The 19,648-nt window shown below is 40.4% G+C and overlaps 1 protein-coding gene across 5 annotated transcripts in view; it reads right to left on the bottom strand.

Annotated features, from left to right (window-relative positions):
- LOC110957778 (muscarinic acetylcholine receptor M4-like) overlaps positions 1–19,648 on the bottom strand; it is a 58,520-nt gene that overhangs the window by 23,799 nt on the left and 15,073 nt on the right. For all 5 annotated transcript variants that reach the window (XR_007939457.1, XR_007939458.1, XR_007939459.1 and 2 more), the window contains exon 2: positions 745–1,343. Coding sequence is in view for 1 of the 5 variants with exons in the window: in XM_022203980.2 (XP_022059672.1) it covers positions 745–1,343 (599 nt within the window). In the remaining 4 variants the exon portion in view is untranslated. The remainder of the gene's footprint in view (positions 1–744; positions 1,344–19,648) is intronic.

The raw sequence follows: 19,648 nt of genomic DNA, 5'->3' as shown, positions 1-19,648 counted from the left end.
ATATGAAATATACTCAAAGTTTCAGGTTTCATAGCCACACTTAGCCAGGTGTTTGGTTTTGTTGCTTCAGCCTCTGAACTCGAAGCAGTTTCTGGGTGTTTCTGTCATATTTTTTCTCACTGTGACTTTATTTTCATTGTGATATTAAGTCCTACACTTTTATGGAAACAGGACGACTACAGATAGAAGCTGAGAGAATTAAAATGTCTGCGCAGGGTAATGCAGATAAAACGTTATAAATCACAAAACAGGAAAAGGCTAACATTGAATTTCTTTGATTATTTATTTGACCAAACTTTTCACGTTTGCATGTTCTGGCCCTAAGAACAGCAGGAAAAAGTGTCCATAAACTCATCAGAAAAAGGGTTACTGAGGGAACAATCGGTTTGCAACCAAAGGAGTCGCCCCCTGCTGGCTGTTAGGAAAATGCAGGTTTAAGGCATTTTCCACATGAACTTCACTTTTCAGATTTAGAAAAGATGCTCATCAGTGGATGTGATATCTGAGGCACCTTCATTCACTGAATAAAGACGTTCCAGATGGTTCAAAACAAACATTAAAAATGGTAAAACAGCCATGAGTTCTTCTTTCAAGTATTTGAACAGATGATCATGTTTAAACTGTGCTTGAAAATGTTTGAAGCTACAGTTTCACTTCAAGAACATCTGCTGATTTGCTTCTATAGTATTTTCTCATTTTCTGTTTTAACTGCTGAAAGATTGAAGTAAAATGTGATTACCGTACCTGGATATAACACTCTCCAGGTGGAACCGTTCGCTGCCCAACGATGAATTGCCAGAACAAGATGGCCGGAGCCCACAGGATGAAGGACAGGATCCACGCCGCTGCGATCATCAACCCCGCCATCTTGGTTGTCCTCCTGGTTGGATACGTGAGCGGTTTGGTCACGCAGAAGTAGCGATCAAAGCTGATGATCAGTAAATTCATCACCGAGGCGTTTGAGACGACGTAATCCAACGCTAGCCACAAGTCGCAGACCACCGGCCCCAGCGGCCAGTAGCCAACGATAATGTAGACGGTGTACAGATTCATGCTGAACACACCGATGATCAAGTCGGCACACGCCAACGAAAACAGGAAGTAGTTATTGACAGTCTGGAGGTGGCGGTTCACTTTGATGGACAGCATGACTAAAATATTCCCTGTAACAGTCACAAAGCTCAGCGATCCTGTAACCAAGGCGATGAAGAACATCTCCAGAGCTTTATAAGGACTTCCTGATCCCTCTCCATTGTCGATGGCCGAGCAGGAAGTGGAATCATTGGTGGAGACGTTGCACGAGGTGTTGGAGAACACGTCAGCTGATTGGTTGACCAACGACCCTGAAGGAAGACAGACGAGAAGACAGATCAGGATTATGTGATGTAATAACAGATTAACAAACCCAAAACAAAGCTGTATTTATAGTGGATTCTAAAAAGACTAATATGTCTCTTCTGGCTGGAAACGGCATCATCAAGACATGATGTTAGAGATACTTTGAATATTTTTAGGGTTTTTTATAGGGGTGTCCTGGTAATTTCTACCATCTAGAATACTCTAAAAAGATCTATAAAGATCAACCATGTTCAGGTGATTGAAGACCCAATGGCCTCAGAGTAAATCCCCAAAAAGAAGTACAAAGAGAAAAATGTCAAAAGATGTGGCAGGAAGACAGACTTGAACCCTGCACTGGTAAGAATGGTATAGTCCAAGAAAAGTCCAAGGATCATCACCAAGAACAAGCAGTGGAACGTCCAACAATGGTCTCAAACATGCCGCCAAAACAGTCAAGAAATATTAAAAAAAGTCAAAATAAAACGAAATGTGTCATTATAACCTCTCCAACAAAATGTCTTCCTGTGTTCTTTCTCTTGTTTGTCATTTTCAGCCTGTTGGTCAAATAATAATTCATTATAAATCAAAATATTTTTTAGCTTCACCGTAGGAGGAATCAAGGAAACAGTGAGAAGATTCAGAGACTTTGGTCTAATCAGAACTCCACATGGCTTTAAGGATATGAACACTTTTTATTCTTTTTTCACATTAGTTTCTAAGTTTCAATTTCACAATAAAGGGGGGGAAAGTACTTTTTTTTAAATCACAAAAAACCTGCCATAATCACAAGGATGAGAAGATTTTTTTACATCCACTTGACATACACAGCACAAATGCTTTTTCATAAACCTCAAAAGAAAAAACAATTATCTGTGCAGCACTAAGAAATAATGAACAGAATAACAATTGTTGCCAAGGCCAGACAACAACTTAAGATAAAGTCATTATGTGACAATCATCATGAACACAACACTCTCTATTCTGAACAGTAAAATCCAAAACAATCTTCTGTGATTCTGTTGGATTTCGTGTCTGAGGAGCGATCAGAGGATGGAGTGTATCCTGTGTGGGTAAGTCTAACTGAAGGTCCTAATCACCAGTCGTCTGTTTGTGCTGATGGTTTCAGCTTTGCTCTGTGAGCTTCACTGAGCTCCTCTCATCCAGCAGAGAGGCAGAAATCAGACTCCCAGCACTCACTGGTACAAGCAATTTTAAAAACTCTAATGGAAATGAGTCCATTTCTGCATTTACGCAGATTGGATAAGTTCATGTTGGACAGCTGGATTCATGCCCCAGACTGGGAAAGGTTTAATCAACGGGTTCTTTATCAGAAGAAGCAGCGACGCGAGTTCCTGTGGAATAAAACGCCATCAGGGATGTTAGTCTGTCAAACTAGAAAAGCATTTAAAGAGCAGTCCTCCAAGGCTGCTCAGTCGTTGGATCATTTCTGACGGATGAAATCTTGAAAAAGTTTGTGGCAGAAATTACCATAGAAAGTATCCATTTGCTATAGATGAACCCACAAACAGTACAGGCGTGTGCTCTGCATGTGCACGTTATGCACGGATACCGGATCACGTGACCTAAATATGTAGCAGGCGACTCAGAAACACCCCCACAGTTTAATCCTTGGATCATTTCTGATGGATAAGTCCTGATAAATCCTCAGAGGTGGATTTGTAGTAGGATCACAATCAGCTGATGTAGTGTTCACTGGTTGTCATGGTTACAGTGACGCCGTGCCGCTATCTGGTAATAATACAGAAATCTTTATCTAATCCATGGATCCAGACTATAAGCTGCATCACTGCCAGAATCTTATCACTTGTTCTATGAGTCATTTCTGACCTTCAGTGAAAATTTCATCCAAATCTGTTGGTCTGTTTTAGAGTGATGTTGCTGACAGACAGACAGACGTTGATCGTTCCATAACTCCACCGTTCCTTCGCGGAATAAAAAATAGTGAAATAAATAAATAAAATATATGAAATATGGCAGTAAAGACACAATGAAATATAAATTAAAAACTAGTAGGAAAACAAAATTCAAAGTCTGTAGAAGTAACAAAGAGAAAATCTGACAGCAAGATTTCCTGAAAAACAAACAAACAACAAAAAAAACCCTCAAGAAATGGTTGCATATAGCATGATTCAAATTCTGTAAACGTTACGATGAAATACCTGGAGAATTATGAGTCTAACCTTGCCTTCATTCTGACGAGGAACAAATTTAAAAACTCTGTCACCAAGTCAGACTAGAATATTCTGAAGCGTCTGAGGCTGGAATTAAACGCTCAGATCTTTCTAATACATTAATACAGAATAGTAATCAAACATATGCATGTGAGCCCTTATTTCTGGCACGACTTCAAAGAACCATTCAGACTGAAAATTAATGCTTCCCCTCCAACCAACCTGTGAGTTTAGGCCGTGGTTTAAACATCCAGAGCATTGTTCTTTCTACGCCACGCTGAGTCAACACCGTTCTTCTGTTGATATTCAGACTCATTTAACGGAGAGTTGCTGGCCGCCTCCGATAACATTCAGATGTATTAAGAAGAGCCAGAAACAAATGCTGCCGACCAGGAAATGAGGGGAAGTAATGCACGGGGAAAAAGGGAACTTCATTCTTTAAACACGACAGCAGAACTCCAACATTATTTCTGCAGGTCTGTTTTCAGCATTATGAGGAGCATTCTGTGAAATGATGGCGCTTTACCTGGATGGTGAGCTTTTTCTGATGACATCACCACTAAAGGACAGTGTTTAGTATTATGTGTTCTATCTATTTATATCTATCTATTAAAATAGAAAATACTGCATGTTCTCCAGGCTACATATGAGGAGCAACAGCGTCATAATTTTTAAAATTTTAATCAAAAGGCTGTAAAGAAGAGAAAGAACCAGAGGGAAGTGGTGTAGGACCAGCATTAGCTAACTATGTCTAGCGCTGTTTTAATACTATGAAGACAACTATTAGATGATTGCTATGATTCAACAGAAATTAATACCCAAACACTGACGAGTGAAGACAGTTATGTCTTATTGCTCATGATGAAGACATAAATCATGAGGTTTTCCATCTTTTCCATTGCAGATGGTAGTTTTATATGTGAACTTTTCAAAGCACATTTTTTTCATGATGTCTAACAAACTATAAGATGCTAGATATACTGTCAGCAGTCATGGATATGGGATCCCCTAGTCAGCCATAAGGATGCGGTATGATATTATAACATGTGATTAATCGAGATATTGTGGTCCACTCTTCTTTACACAATGGTTTTATTTCAGCAGCACTGGAGGGTTTCCAGCATCAGCGGTCTTTTTAAGGTCAGGAAACAGCATTTCAATCAGATTCAAGAGCTGTAGGTGGAAGATCAAAGATTCTTCTGAACATTTTAAGCAGAAATCAAACAAAAAAATGTTGAATTCAAACCAGAATATTTTGATGTCTTTTAATTAAATAACTGGATGGGATCTTTAATGTGCAATAAAAACTCTTTATAGTCTGTTTTCTTTAATAATCCAAACTATAAATGCATCATGCAGTATTTTATCAATTTCTATTCATTTTTTATTATCAGGGAATAAGTTTGTTTTGTTCCAACACTAAAGATCTCCACACTAGAATGAAACAACTAGAATGAAACCACCAGGTAGGGCTGGAAGAAGAAGGCAGTAGAAGTGTCTTGAAGGGTTCGGTGAAGTTGTAGAACATTTTGTTGGAGATCATCCAGAACATCTCACAGATGTTGGATGGTGACACGCTGGAGAAATCGGCAGACCATAATAAGACAGGAACATTTTATTTGTCCGTTATTTTTCCCTGTTAATACCACCACTCTTCCACCTTCATGAACCAAACCTTCCAACAGCTGCTCATTCCAGTGTCCTTCCTCCTCCCGATAGCTACAGCTTTTACTCCAGAAACAACAACCACCTCCAGGCTAATAACCTCCCACACTCAGCATTTCTGGTTTTACCCCCCAAATACGTTCCGTCTCTGAGAACTGCGGGATGAGGAGAGTAAATAATATAACGAGACATTGGTTAAAGAGGAAAACCATCAGTGGAAAACTGATGATGGAACGAAAAAATGTTTATTTACAAAAAATAACAAAAACCTAAATCCAACACAAAGTGAGCCTCTTAATCCAAGGCTGATCCCACGAACACCAAGTTCTTTAAGCACCACATGCTTCAGTTTAGACAGAGAGACACAACACAGCACTCAAGTACAGTTTATACTCTATTTATACTCTATGTATTTTCAATATGAACTCTCTCTATGCAGATTGTATATAGAGTCTATATAGAGTATATATACTCTATATAAACTCTCTATATATTCTACTCTATAACAGCAATGATGATCAAGGTGGATCAGTGACTGATTATAAAGGATCTACAGGTGAACTTGGCCACTCCCACTGGGTGTAATCTGATCTACAGGTGAACTTGGCCACTCCCACTGGGTGTAATCTGATCTATAGGTGAACTTGGCCACTCCCACTGGGTGTAATCTGATCTACAGGTGAACTTGGCCACTCCCACTGGGTGTAATCTGATCTACAGGTGAACTTGGCCACTCCCACTGGGTGTAATCTGATCTACAGGTGAACTTGGCCACTCCCACTGGGTGTAATCTGATCTATAGGTGAACTTGGCCACTCCCACTGGGTGTAATCTGATCTATAGGTGAACTTGGCCACTCCCACTGGGTGTAATCTGATCTACAGGTGAACTTGGCCACTCCCACTGGGTGTAATCTGATCTATAGGTGAACTTGGCCACTCCCACTGGGTGTAATCTGATCTATAGGTGAACTTGGCCACTCCCACTGGGTGTAATCTGATCTATAGGTGAATTTGGCCACTCCCACTGGGTGTAATCTGATCTACATGTGAATTTGGCCACTCCCACTGGGTGTAATCTTAGAAAACACAACCTCCTTGACCTGCACACAAACACACACCAGGAACAAACACTGAGGTTGGGATCTGGCAGTAAAACAGCTCAGCTAGTTTATATCTGCTGTAATGATCATTTCTAGAGACGTAACGTTCATGAACCTGTCATCTGAACAGTTCTTAACTGAACCTTGAGATCCGGTTTCAGTCGTTCATATGTGCAAACCGAACACGCTTTCTTCACGTGTCACCTGTGTGTCGCATGAGTCTGAGCTGTCCACGCTGGCTTCAGTGAACGACTAACAATGACGTCTGAGTCGAGTGAAAGGAAACGTAACAGCATCTGGATGCACTGTTGGTTCTATTGGACTCGGTTCTGGAGCACTGGGAGGACTCTGCTCCACTCATGTACAGTAGCTTTTATCTATATATTATATCTGTTTATTCCATACATCCTACTGCTCTGCAGCATCATCAGACACTAGCTAGAGGCTGGAAGTGGAACTGATCCATGAAGACTCTCACAGACTTTGGAAATGTTGAAATCTACGTCAGATGGACCAAAGCAGACTGTCAGGAAAATATCACACTGACTTTATCTATCATTGTACTTTAAACTGATGGAGTAATTTGAGGAAAAACAAGTAATACATTTACATTTAATCAGTATATTTCCTCTGATGATAAGGCAGCAATAACTACCTGTTGTGAGCATCTCATATATTTATAAAGTTAAAAAAAACTTAACTAAACATCAACATTCCAGTAGTCAACATTGAATTAATTTACACATAATTCAGAGTTTTTTTCCAGACTGTAACTATTTACTGTACTACTTGTGGTTAAGCAGCATCTCCTTTTGATCCTGATGTTCCTTAAACAGGACACACCGTTTAAACTAATTAAGGATTATATCCCCAAACCTTAATAGACTACAATTAGTGCTTCCTGAACATTTTCTTCCACTTCTTCTGTGCATTTTAAACTCTCTTCTGGGCTTCTCAGAAATAGCATACAGATATATGTATATGTTTTATATATGTGTGTATGTTCTGCACACAAAGGAACTGTCTCAGATCTTCTATGAAATATACAACAGAGGAGACGGGAGGCGTGTTGCCTTTGGTTTCATCAGCATCATTTCACTCATAGTATAGACATAAACAGCATCCAGAAACACGAAACCTCACGCTGGATTCATAACATGAGCACACACATGTAGAGCCAGACGATGAAATATTCCTCTGGAATCCACATTATATGAAATCCCTGAAGTGCAGCTGCTTCATTTCTGGTTCACCAATAATCTGACAAAATCTAATAAACCAAATAACAGCAGTTTGAAAATAGAAACTCCAATGATTAGGTAAGCATTTATCCTGCAATAAATACAGAGTTAATTTCACTGATGTCACTAAATGAGATGAACTTTTAGTTAAAGATTAATTATGAGCTGCAGACGATGGTGGAGCAGGAGGATGGAGGCTTCAGGATAGATCTACCACAAGTTCTAAGCTCAGCAGACCTCCAGGGAACTGTGGGGGAGACATCAGAGGGTGAAGAAGGAGGCTGGGTGGAACAGGAGAACATGTGAAGGGAAGGAAGGCAGTCATGGACATTTGACAGGAAGTGTTTGAGGTCCTGCTCCTGAACATCACCTAGATTTATCTCCAGTCCTAAACCACACCATCCAGTGTCTTTAAAGATGAAATATTCCAACTGTCAGATGGTAGAAGGTTTCAGGATGGAGCTACCACTGGTTCAGTCAGTAGCAGACCCTGAAGTCCACCAGGAGACAGAGATGATTGTCTGCTGGTGGTGACAGCTGAAGGATGAGGGTTGGTAGGCTGGAGATGCAAGGAAGGCTGTGGGTTCACTGAAGGAATCTGGGACTTTTGGGTGTTGTCTTGGTTGCTGCTTTGAAAAGTAACTTTGCTTTTAGGGGTTGGTCTCTGATTAGAGTCTGCTGAACTACTGAAGGACAACAAAGAGACACAAAACAACCAACAACTGATGCAAATTAACTATAAAGAGCCATGAAATGACAGAACATAACCAAAAACAGAGTCAGCAGGATCCTCATCAGAGGAACTAGAAGAACCTGGATTATCCTGAATCCAACACGCAAAGATCTAGAGACATCACGTAAGCTGTTGTATATTAGTTTGCCATGTCGGATGTTGAATGATAAATATACTTTGAACATTGTTGGTGTTGTTCTGCAGACTTTGGAGCCTCATCCTGATGTCCAATCAGACACCAGAGCTAAACAAACGGAGGATGCTGCCTCGTTTTCTGACTTTATCAAAGAGAAGCAGCTTCACAGAGCAGCAGGATCAATAGATGACCAACAGAGTCACAGAAGAGCTCAGAATGAATCCATAAGAGCTCAGAATACAGTCTCCATATTCAGATACAGACAGCATTCATACAGGGAACGTTAAAAAGGAGAACGTTTTGATTTTTAGAGATTTAACTTGAGGTAAAACTCAATATTAAACACTAATCATTAAAAATCCAGCTGCAGCAGTTCCTACAACATGTCAAACTGTCTGGTTTTATCTGTAATTATCAAACTACAGGATTCATGTATAAATGATCTGATAATGTAGAACGGTTCCTCTTTTTTTACAAATGTTTTATTGTTTTTAGTGAAGAACGGTTCCATCTTTAGTTTGACTCTTCTCAGAGACGTCTGAGGAATAAAAGCTCTTCTCTTTATTGAAGGTATTGATTTTGGATGTTAGTGGAACGTTTTGCTGCTAACAGTCGCTCCTCCAATCGTCTTAAAGATGTGGTCAGATGCTGTTCAGAGCTCCTCATGGATAAAAGCTCCAACATAAAGCCTTGATCCTCCTGTGAACATCCAGGCTTTGGGTTTAAAAAGTCTACATAAAAAGAGTTCCTGATGCTGCTGTTGGTTCAGACTGTTCACCTGTCAGGATGTGTTCAGGTGCTCTTTATTCTCCTCTGGCTTTTTTAGATGATAGATTTATTCTGTGCTTTACCCTGCTTCTATCCAACATGTTGGGTTTCTATCGTCAGGAAGCATCGTCTGTGTGAAAGAGGCGTCCTGGAGCCGATAATGACGTTAGATTCACCAGACAGAGCTGTTGGGTAATTATGTGATGGAATAAACCTGGAAAAGGGAAATGTTTGCTGTCTGCCTCAGAACACAGTAGATCTATAGAGAGGCAGCAGGAGGTAACATGGCTCCTAAACATGATGAGAGCTCTGAAACGGACCGAACATGCTGTGAAAATTCCAATCTCACGGATAAAAGCACTGCCTTTTATATAAGTACAAAAAAAAGAGTCCATCTTTTGAGGAGCAGAGGGAGAATAAAAAGCAGACGTTGAAGCTATAGGACCAGAAATCAGCCACTCTGACAGGACAAAGTGAATACAGATCAGCCTCAGGCTCCATTTTATCTGCTGGCCTTTTACCAAGCTCTACATGGACATCACATGTGCTCATATGAGGAGGACATTGTATGATTTAAAAGGCTAGACTTTAATGTTCAGAGTGCACATTACACAAGAGGAGAGCAGAGCACTGCTGAAGCCTGATTATTGTGATGTGGATCTGCTCATGGACTCCCACAGGCTCCAGTCTGCTGCTGTTCTACTCTGTTCTACAGCTGTTCTGTCAGAGGAGACTCCGTTCCATTACAGTAGTTCATATCCAGATCTATGTTCTGCTCAGAAGACTGCTGAACATGTTCACTGTTAATGGAGTCGGCCACTCTCATGGAGTCACGCGTTTTTTACGACAGCTTAAAGCGACCTTGTTACGCTGCAAAGTGTTTAACAAACTAATCAAAGCTCTGAGAACTTTACTGTCACTGGAAATAAAAACAAGGAAAGACCAGAGACCAGTCCTCCTCCAAGGCTGCTCAGTCCTCCTTATGGATCTGTAGCAGGATCACAATCAGCTGATGTAGTGTTCTCTGGTTGTCATGGTTACAGTGATGTCGTGCTGCTATCTGGCAATGATACAGAAATCTATAACAAATCCATGGATCCAGACTATGAGCTGCATCACTGCCAGAATCTGGTCAGTTGGTCCTTGAGTCATTTCTGACCTTGCATATTGCAGACAGACAGACGGACGGACGGACAGACATCGATCATGACGTTTCTCCACCGTTCCCTGTTGGAGCGAAAAGGATGAAGGCCTGTTTTCTGCTGCTCAGTGTTTCAGTGAAGATCTCTACAGAGGTCGTGTTTCTGTTTGGTTCATCTAAAACAGAAGAGAAAATAAAGTAGAAATAGAAATCCAGCTTGTGTTTAGAGCAGGGAGGTTTTTACTGAGTCTGAAGCTCCTCAGCTGTGTTGGTTTAAAAGTGTCCGGAATATTCATGTTCTTTTTTCAGTCCATCTGAGTCCTGGTCATCCAGTTTGTGTCCAGAGAAGACGAGGTGAACGGCATCCTGTCCTCCTGTTAGAAGCAGAATGTACACGTTCAGTTCTGGGGAATAAAGGCCTGAAAGCAGGGAGGATTACCAAACGGTCCTCAGGGAGGGAAGCAGATCCAACTGTTTTCCAGCAAACAAGCCCCAGTGGGCCTCTGGTGGTGTGGACCACAGCAAAACCACAATAAACCCTGAAGATCCCCTGAACAGCCCCGAGCATCGTCCTCATTATCGGCCCACTGAGGTCCAGGAAGACCACAGCTCGTTAAGTGGAGACCACAAACATCTGATGGTCTGGTTCGCTCATGTTTAGACCCAGAGACAGAGAATTTAACGGCTGTTATCAGGACTGTTCAACAGGGAAACAGAAAGGAATGAATCTGGGTCTGCAGCTGAATAAATAAGCTGGTTTCATTTTTACTCTTTGGGGTTTGTTTATTTACTGGAATATAAAGTCCTGAACAGCCACCAAGAAACAGCACAGACGTGATTAAAGTAGTAGTTTGTAAGAGTGAGACAGTTATAATTATATAAAAGCAAAAGAAAATCTCTCCTCTATTTGATAATTTTACAAAAAGTCAGTGTTGTGTAAACTGGAGGAACAGCAGCTCTGCTAAACCTAAACCTTTTACTCCTAATATTCTGATCCGTCTTCTACTCGTCTCCTCTCTGGATGAACTCACTTTATTATCCTGATGGAACCGCATGTCAATGAAAGCAGCATCAGAAAGTTAGAAAATGTGACGCTTCTTCTGTTGAAACGTTTTGTTTTAGTGCGGTTTATTTCAGACCTGCTGGTGGTTTCTGGGGTTCAGAGAGTTAAAGAACAGATGCTGCCAAAGTTAATAAAACCCCAAACAGCAGCATGGTTTTAACTCTTTAATATTTCTTACATTAAAAATTTGTGTGAAATGATCATTTATCTAAGTACAGACATTTCAAGTATAATAAACTGATATTTCTTTTTGTTCTACTTTAACAGCAGGAAGTAGGTGGGATGATGCTAGTTTTAGTGGTAATCTAGTTTCTATAGATATATTAGCTCTATAGCTTATATCAGCTCAGTGCTTTATGAATACTGTTAGCAGGGTTAGCATGCTAACTCCTCCACCTGTCCACCAGGTGTCTCTGTCTTTTGTGTCCAGAGGTGAGGGAGGCTCATCAGCTGATTGATCCAGAGGCTCAGCTGATAAAACCTCCCTCATTCTCCACCCAGCTCTCTGACAGCAGCTGCTTTATGGCTTCAGTTTGGGTTGATTTTGGTAAAATGAATCCATTTTAGTCACCACAGTTTTAGCTCTATCTTTAACTTGTTCTTCTCCAGGTGGTTTTCTCCTGAATAGATCTTCACTGGTGGTGGATCTACTCTCAGATGTCCGTTGTTTGCATAAAAGTGTTTCCTAAATGAACTAGTAGAACCACACACTTGTTGTCTTCCTGTTTTGTTGGTTTTTGATCCAAGCTGTAACTTTTCTATATTTAGGACCCAGATGAAGAGTAATGCCCTTAAATCCTACATCTTACTACCAGACTGTGGAACTGAAAACATGTTTTATTAAACACTTTAGAGAACAGAAAAGTGTTTGACTCTAGAGAACAGATCAGACTTTAAGAGGACAATAAAAATATTCTGACTCCTGGGGACGGATGTTCCTGAACACATGATTAATGAATAATTATCAGTTTAACTCCGTGACAGATCGTCTGTCTGATGGGAAGGAAAGAACACAGAGTGACTTCCTGTTGGATCTGAGTCCATGTTGGAGATAGGAACTTTCTGCTGATGTTCCTTCTGTTAAATGTGTAAAACTTTCCCTCTTTATATGGATGGTTGTTAATGAATTCAGAGGAAAGATTCCTACAAACAGCTGGAAACATAATGTTAGTTTAGATTAAATCATTAACCTGAGAGCAGAACAACTAAAGGTAAACTGTGTTTGTGGCTCTCAGATGTTTGTGGATCAGTGTTGGAGTTCAGGAAGTCTGTTTAACTTCTATTTCTTTCATGAAGAAGGGGTTTGGAAGTTTCCTCTTATTTCAGTTGGGGCATCATCAGAGTCTGAAAGGCGTTTTTCACACTAAAGGATGACGGTTAGAATCACTGGGAAACCCACAGAAACATCTGATATTCACAAGTAGCTTCACATGATGTCCTTTCCTGGAAAATCCAGACAGACTTTATCTATGTATTAATACAAATACAAATAAAGGCAGTCTGGCTTTGCGATGATAGGAGACGATTTCAAAAAGGAGGGGCTAACGAATGCAGCTTGAACGAGAAAGAACCAATCAGCGTAACACGGATGTGACGCACAAACAAATCGACCTTGAAGTCCATGTAGTCCAAACAACAATGGCATGCAGCCGAGAAAGCGTCGCGGTGAATGATTACTGCCGTTTTTGTCACAAAAATCAGCGAATACATGGGGTACTCTCAAGTACAACACTTATTTTTGAAAAAGCTACGCAACAAAAGACTCCTTAGAACGATTAGCGGTGTTAGGAATAACTTTGTTAATGTTTGTGTTTGGTTACGGGAGGTGCGCAGGTGTTTTATGTTTTGCGCTGAAGATGACGCAGCATTAACTCCCGCCTCCCGTGCTATGATTGGTCGTACCAAACTTTCCCGGGAGGGAAACGCGATTCAATTCGCCCAATGCCAAACTGATTCTCCTGTATCTCCTAACATGGAGATAGGAGATTACATGGAGATTCAGTTTGGATTTTCCAAGCTAGTGATGTCCAGCTACACTCAGTCTGCAGATATCAGACCTAACAGTGGTGTATTTTAGTTTTTATCAGGTAAGATCAGTTGAGAAGAACTTCTCATTTGCAGTGATGGCTGGCCAGCAGGAAGAAAGACAGCAAATAAACAATACGTGTGCAAAAAAGGACACACATGTTTAAACAGAGATTAAAAACACTCTAAATTAATGCTAGCAGTTCAATGAAAACATTCAGTATGAGGTTAAATGATTGAGATGGCGAACTGTGAACATAAAGACATTATTGAAATGTCAGACTGAGGCTCGTAAAGAAATCTCAGTAGGAGCCACAAGCTGAAGACACAACATAAAAAAGAAGTGAGCACACACTGAGCACTATTACATAAAGATCACCTTCAATAAATGCTCTTTTCTAGTGTTTCCTTTCATAACAAACACTTTAGAATGATTACATTGAAGGCAGAGGCCCTCAGGTAGAGACCAGATGACTTAAAGATAAAAGAATATTCTAGCGTGATACCGATCAAAGACACACTGAAAAAAGTCAGAGAACAGTTTCTGAAGAAGAGAAAAGCATGTCCTGGCCGAGTATGTAGCCTGACCTGAATCTAAGAGAACACCTTTAGGGTATTTTAAAGATGAGGGAGGAGCAATAAAAGCCCTACAGCCAAGTGAAGAATGACAGAACATTTTTTAAGTACAGTCAAGTCTGGACACAGGAAACCTCATTAAATACAATGTTGATTAAATATGGCTTTGTGGAAAAAAGAAAGAGTTGGACTGGAACTTCTCAACGAAGGATGGAGATACGGGAAGACAGGGGTGGGAGGGGTAGGAGGGGTAGGAGGGGTAGGAGGGGTGGGTTTGTGGGGTTAGTAGGGCTGGTAGGGTGAGTAGAGTTAGGGACAGGGATAGTAGGGTTAGGGAAGTAATTTCTTGGGGGGTTAGCAGTGACCAATCCTTTAGTTTGGGCTGATACACCTGGTCGTCCACAACAGGGTTTGTCCATGACACTACCTGTTTCTTTAACACTTTCACCATCGTGGAAAAACCAAGACGATCCTCCTTGGATGATTAAATTCATCTGGTGTCTTTCTATTTCTGCAACAATGGAATCCTCAGTGTGGACGAAGACAAAGGCGGACAAAACAACAGATCTGAGCCTCAGTAATGACTTTCATTGAACTGAGTTTCTTTGGGGCCTGGATTTATTACTCTGTCATGGAATGCAGTGGATTTATGTGACGATCAGCGTCCGTCCATCCATCTGTCAGCAATATTCCTTTAAAACGGACCAACAGGTTTGGATGAAATTTCCATTGAAGGTCAGAAATGACTCAAGGACCAAGTGATCAGATTCTGGCAGTGATGCAGTTTATAGTCTGGATCCATGGATTTGTTAAAGATTTCTGTATCATTGTCAGATAGCAGAACGGCATCACTGTAACCATGACAACCAGTGAACACTACATCAGCTGATTGTGATCCTACTACAAATCCATCCTACATAACGTGCACACACCTGTGCTCAGTGTCAGGCCATTTATATTAAAGATGATCCGACTGAGCAGCCTTGGATGAGGACTGAGCTCTGAGTGCTTTTCTAGTTATTACTGTGCCTCTAATCTGTTAGTTTTCATTTTACATTTTAGTGTTTAATTGAAAGTTAAGCAGAAACTGTCAGCTGATATAATTTCTGTCACTTTAAGTTCCTCTAAGATGACAAACATCCACTAGTGGATCCAGAACTGCACAAGCTGTAAAACCCAAGAACACAGAGCCAAAAATACAATTAAGGACAAGTTAAAATCAGAAAAATATACATAACTGTCCACATACACATTCTGAACTTTCAAATCGGATAAAACTGTTTTAATTGATCAAAATTATTACAATCCATAAAAAAACAAAAACACTGGACTGAATTGGATGACCAACAATCGCTGTGCTAAAGCAGGTCCAGTTAACAGAATATTCTTTAGTCATCGATCTTTAAGTGTCAACATGTTTTGGCCGTAAAACTAAATAATTTGCTGTTAGAATATCTGAGGTGTTTATTTACTATCAGCTCATTCCCACACTGATCAGATGTTTCATCTGTTTAAAGGACAGGAAAATAGCAGAGAATGATAAAACCAGACTTAAAGCCATCCTTTTTCTGTTCTCTGCGTTTATCAGATCAGTTCTAACTACCTCCAGGGACAAACATGACAAACTCCGGTTCAAATGTCTCTGCTTAAATTCTGCTGAGTGGAGCGTTCTTTCAGGTGCAGGTTGAAGAAAAAGCCTTTTTTAGTTTATTTCAGATGTTCTTCAGGTGTAGGAAAGCGTAGAACGTCCTCTGGGGTTTTATGTGGAGTGCAGAAACATGCAAAAGAAGGAATGAAAGTTCATCAAATTACGGTGAAAAACCAATTTATTATTGCTGACTAAGCACTGGTGTGGAGGGAAGAGGTTGGGATTAAAACTCTGAATGAAGGAGGAGGGAAATCTGAAGCAATACTGATCACAGAGCAGCCAGAGAGCTCAGAGGAAAGAAAAGGAAAGAACAGATCTGTGGCAGAAAAAACGACTCTGAGGTTCAGCATTAAATTAATTCTTGATCTCCTGTAAAACCACTGAGCTGGTTTTCATGAACAGGAGCTCCTTTAGTTGATTCTCTGAAGGATTCACATCAGTTTGTGGGTTAAGGTTAGGCACATGTGGAGCACTGAACCCAGATCGATGATTAACTTTTATTTTCAACAGAACTCCACAATGAGACTCGAAAACCAAAAAAAGATCAGAAACTGTGTGATCAGAACCACAGAATCAACCCAGAAACTTTATTTTAAATTCACTTCTTACAGTTTCTATCATCAAAGAATTCAGTTTTAAAGCTGCAATAAGGTAGCCTAGCCGCGCTAGACCCAGGTCTGAAGACACAAGAGTCTAGGAACTCTCTGCAGCAATTGGGTAGGTATACAACCAATCAGCGCAACGAATAGGCTGACGTAGTTCCTAGAGCGCTGAAAATCAGAGGATGTGGTAGTTCAATGAAGCCTTATTTATACAGTCAATGGGTGAAGCTCAAGTATATTACAGACATGTTAACAGAAAGATTATTCAGAGTCAGTGCTAATGGAGCTCAACGACTGTTGTCGTTTTTGTTGTCGACCCTGACAGAGAATTAAATTCGTTGCCGTGGGTTGTCTAGCGCGGCTAGGCTAGTTGTTTCCGGTTGTTTCTGTCAGAATCGTCGCGCCTCTGTCGTCACTTAGTTACGCCCGCCTTCTGACTCTACACTTCATGGTGATTGGTCCGGCCGGTTTTAGGAGAATCCAGCCTCAAGCCTTATGGAGGGTAACTAGACCCACCCTGGCAGAGAATTAAATTCGTTGCCATGGGTTGTCTAGCGCGGCTAGCTAGCAATAAGGTTTATTTTTATCATTTCTAACAGCTCAGTCTCATAAAACATGTAGAAAAGCTCCACTGGTCAACAGCACTAAACAAACTAAACCTCATGATGACTTTTTAGTGGATTCATCGCTATGGCAACGTAGCAGGGCTTAGAGTTAGCATGGATGTGTTTTATCCAAAATTATTGTTTTATTTATAATAAAGGTATTATTGTTATCATCTTCAACCAAACTGGAGAATGAGATGCTATTAAAAAAAGCATAAACGTTAATATTTTAAAGTGATACACAGATTTAAAATCCAGCTGATTTTTCCGTATTTTTCTATTTCTGTTCCCAGACGATGGAACCAAAATGAAATAAAGACGCCACGTGGACCAGTAAACTCCTGAACAGTGGTGTAGATGTTCCTCTTTCAGCACCCTCAATATAAATCGTTTGGAGCTTTAGCTTTGCTCTTTGGGCCTCATGGGGTGAGCTGGATTGTTCTGACGTCTATAATCCCTGAAGGAGCTGCTGAGGCCACCAGGCTGGTTAACAGGACAAACCTCCAGACTGTTCCTGCTGTCAGAACAGAGAGAGGCTGGCCACTATTTCCTCTAAAGAAGCAATCATTTAACCAGAAAATGACGGGGTCACGCTCTGAGTCCTGACAGGTGATTACATTATCAGAGTTGTATCACATAAAACAGATGAAGAGGCACTGATTCATTGTGTAGCTGCAGTTTGTTTGCTCTTTTATTGGTTCTACAGAGGGCTAGCTAATCTTCTGATTGGAGCAGGCTGTGATAATCTGCTGATGGAGCGTCTGCATCCTGGATGATAACGGCTGAACCAGAAACCCAACCAGAATGGAAGAACCAAAGAAGAGCAGATTTTAAGGGTTCATTGGAGACGTTTTATTTGAGGAGAGTCTGGATGTTAAACTTCTATCCTGAAGCTGATTCTACATTAGAAACCTTCTGTCATTAGCAGATGAACAAACAGCTGTTTTCTGAGGCATCCTGAGCACAACAACACAGACTGGTCTGTCAGAACTGAACTACACCCCCTGTCAAAGGTTTTAGGACACTTTCTCATTCAAATAAAGTAGAACCTGTCCTAAAACTTTTGACAGGGGGTGTATCTACCAAATGTGGTACACATATGCAGCACATCAGGCTGAACAAAAAGTCAGTGACAGCCACATTCCAAACCCAACAGGAAGTGAGCTATTTTGTGTTGAATGTCAGATTTTGCCCATTTTTCATGTTTTTCTAGAGTGAACTCCTCCTAGGGGGAAACTCCAATTCACCTCAAATTGGGCCAGTACATACAGGAGGCCTTAATGATCCAAAGTTATTAAAATCTTTTTCCAAAGTCAAAGGGCGTGTCTGTGGCGGCCTCTGGAATTTTGATCCTTCGCCATGAAATTTCAAATGCTGTGTAAATGCCCTGAACATGCTCCAATCTGCCTGAAACTTTACATGTATGATCAGAGTCCTGTCCTGATCACATCCATATGATGAAATAAAAGTTGTAGGACAGGTTCTACTTTATTTGAATGAGACAGTGTCCTAAAACTTTTGACAGGGGGTGTATGGTGATATTAAATGTTCTGCTGGATTTCCATCCATGAGTCTGACTTATCAGAGGAGAGTGTCTGAGGTCTGAGATGAAGCTGCTTTATTTCTGCCTCCAGGGCACACAGGGACTTTTACTTTTCAGTTGTTTGCATGTTTTCCTGTTTGAATGAGTTTGTTTTTCTGCATTTCATGGAAATCTGTTTCAATCTGGAATCGTTTAGTTTGACTGGAAGTGAAGCAGCTGAAGAAGAATTTTACAGATTCAATACAAATCCACTCCAGCTATTCAGTGTTAAAGCACATTTTAAACATGTTTATTAGATAATTCTGATAGAGGTATTAGTAATTCAGTGTTAACTGCTCAGATCTGCAACATGAGGCTTCCCATTGGATGTTGGTCTAGTAAAGCATTTAAACAGCGTGAACAGAAGTAATGGAGAGGATAAGATGCTCAGAAACAGGAGAAGCTCATCAGCAAACAGTCTGAGGTTGTAATTTAGTACAACCTGAGGTTTCTCTGATCTGATGGCATAAAAGCAGCTGCAGCGCCATGAGGTAAACAAAAGGAAAACCACATTTCCCTCTGACTTGTCGTAGCTTACAGGTAACTGCTTCATCATTTCAAACCATCAGAGCTCTAATTAAAGACTTTGAATCCAAGCCTGAGATTTCTACAGAGTCACTTTAAATAGTTCAAACCTGATTTAAGACTAAATCTAAAAGTGACAAAGAGAAGCCTTAAAGGGAATTAAAGATAAAGAATTAAAGATTCTGAATTAAACTGTAGATCTCTCAAAGTGGAACAACTACTAAACATCTGCAGTAAAAACAACACAGATTGATCTAGTTATAGTGATGGTGGATATCTAAAATGACAACTGTGGAGAAAAAGAACGTCATTTTAGACATCTGATTGAACTGAATTATGGATACCTGTAGTGCAGATCCAGTCCAGTTATTAAACATTAATCAGTCTGTCATACAGAATTAAGTGTTAGAAATACTGAATGCACTGCTTCTAAAACATTAGGCTGGGCAAGTGCAGATAAATAAAATAACGGATCATTTCAGTCAACTTTGAAGGACTCATAGAACAGAGATGATCACGGCTAAACATGTTTGAATCAAAGGCTTGAAAATGTTGATCCTGACTGAAGGTAAACAGAAATGATCTGCTTTGAGAACCATTCTACATCCGTATTAAAGGATCTCCATCCTGTTTGTTCTGTCTTCATCCACATGTTGGTTTATTTCATGTATGATGCTGGAGATCGGTTACATCTCTGCTCTTTTCT

The sequence above is a fragment of the Acanthochromis polyacanthus genome, chromosome 22 (assembly GCF_021347895.1).
Source record: "Acanthochromis polyacanthus isolate Apoly-LR-REF ecotype Palm Island chromosome 22, KAUST_Apoly_ChrSc, whole genome shotgun sequence".
Taxonomy (NCBI): domain Eukaryota; kingdom Metazoa; phylum Chordata; class Actinopteri; family Pomacentridae; genus Acanthochromis; species Acanthochromis polyacanthus.
Note: the sequence above shows the minus strand (reverse complement) of the source record. Positions and strands in the feature narration are given on the sequence as shown.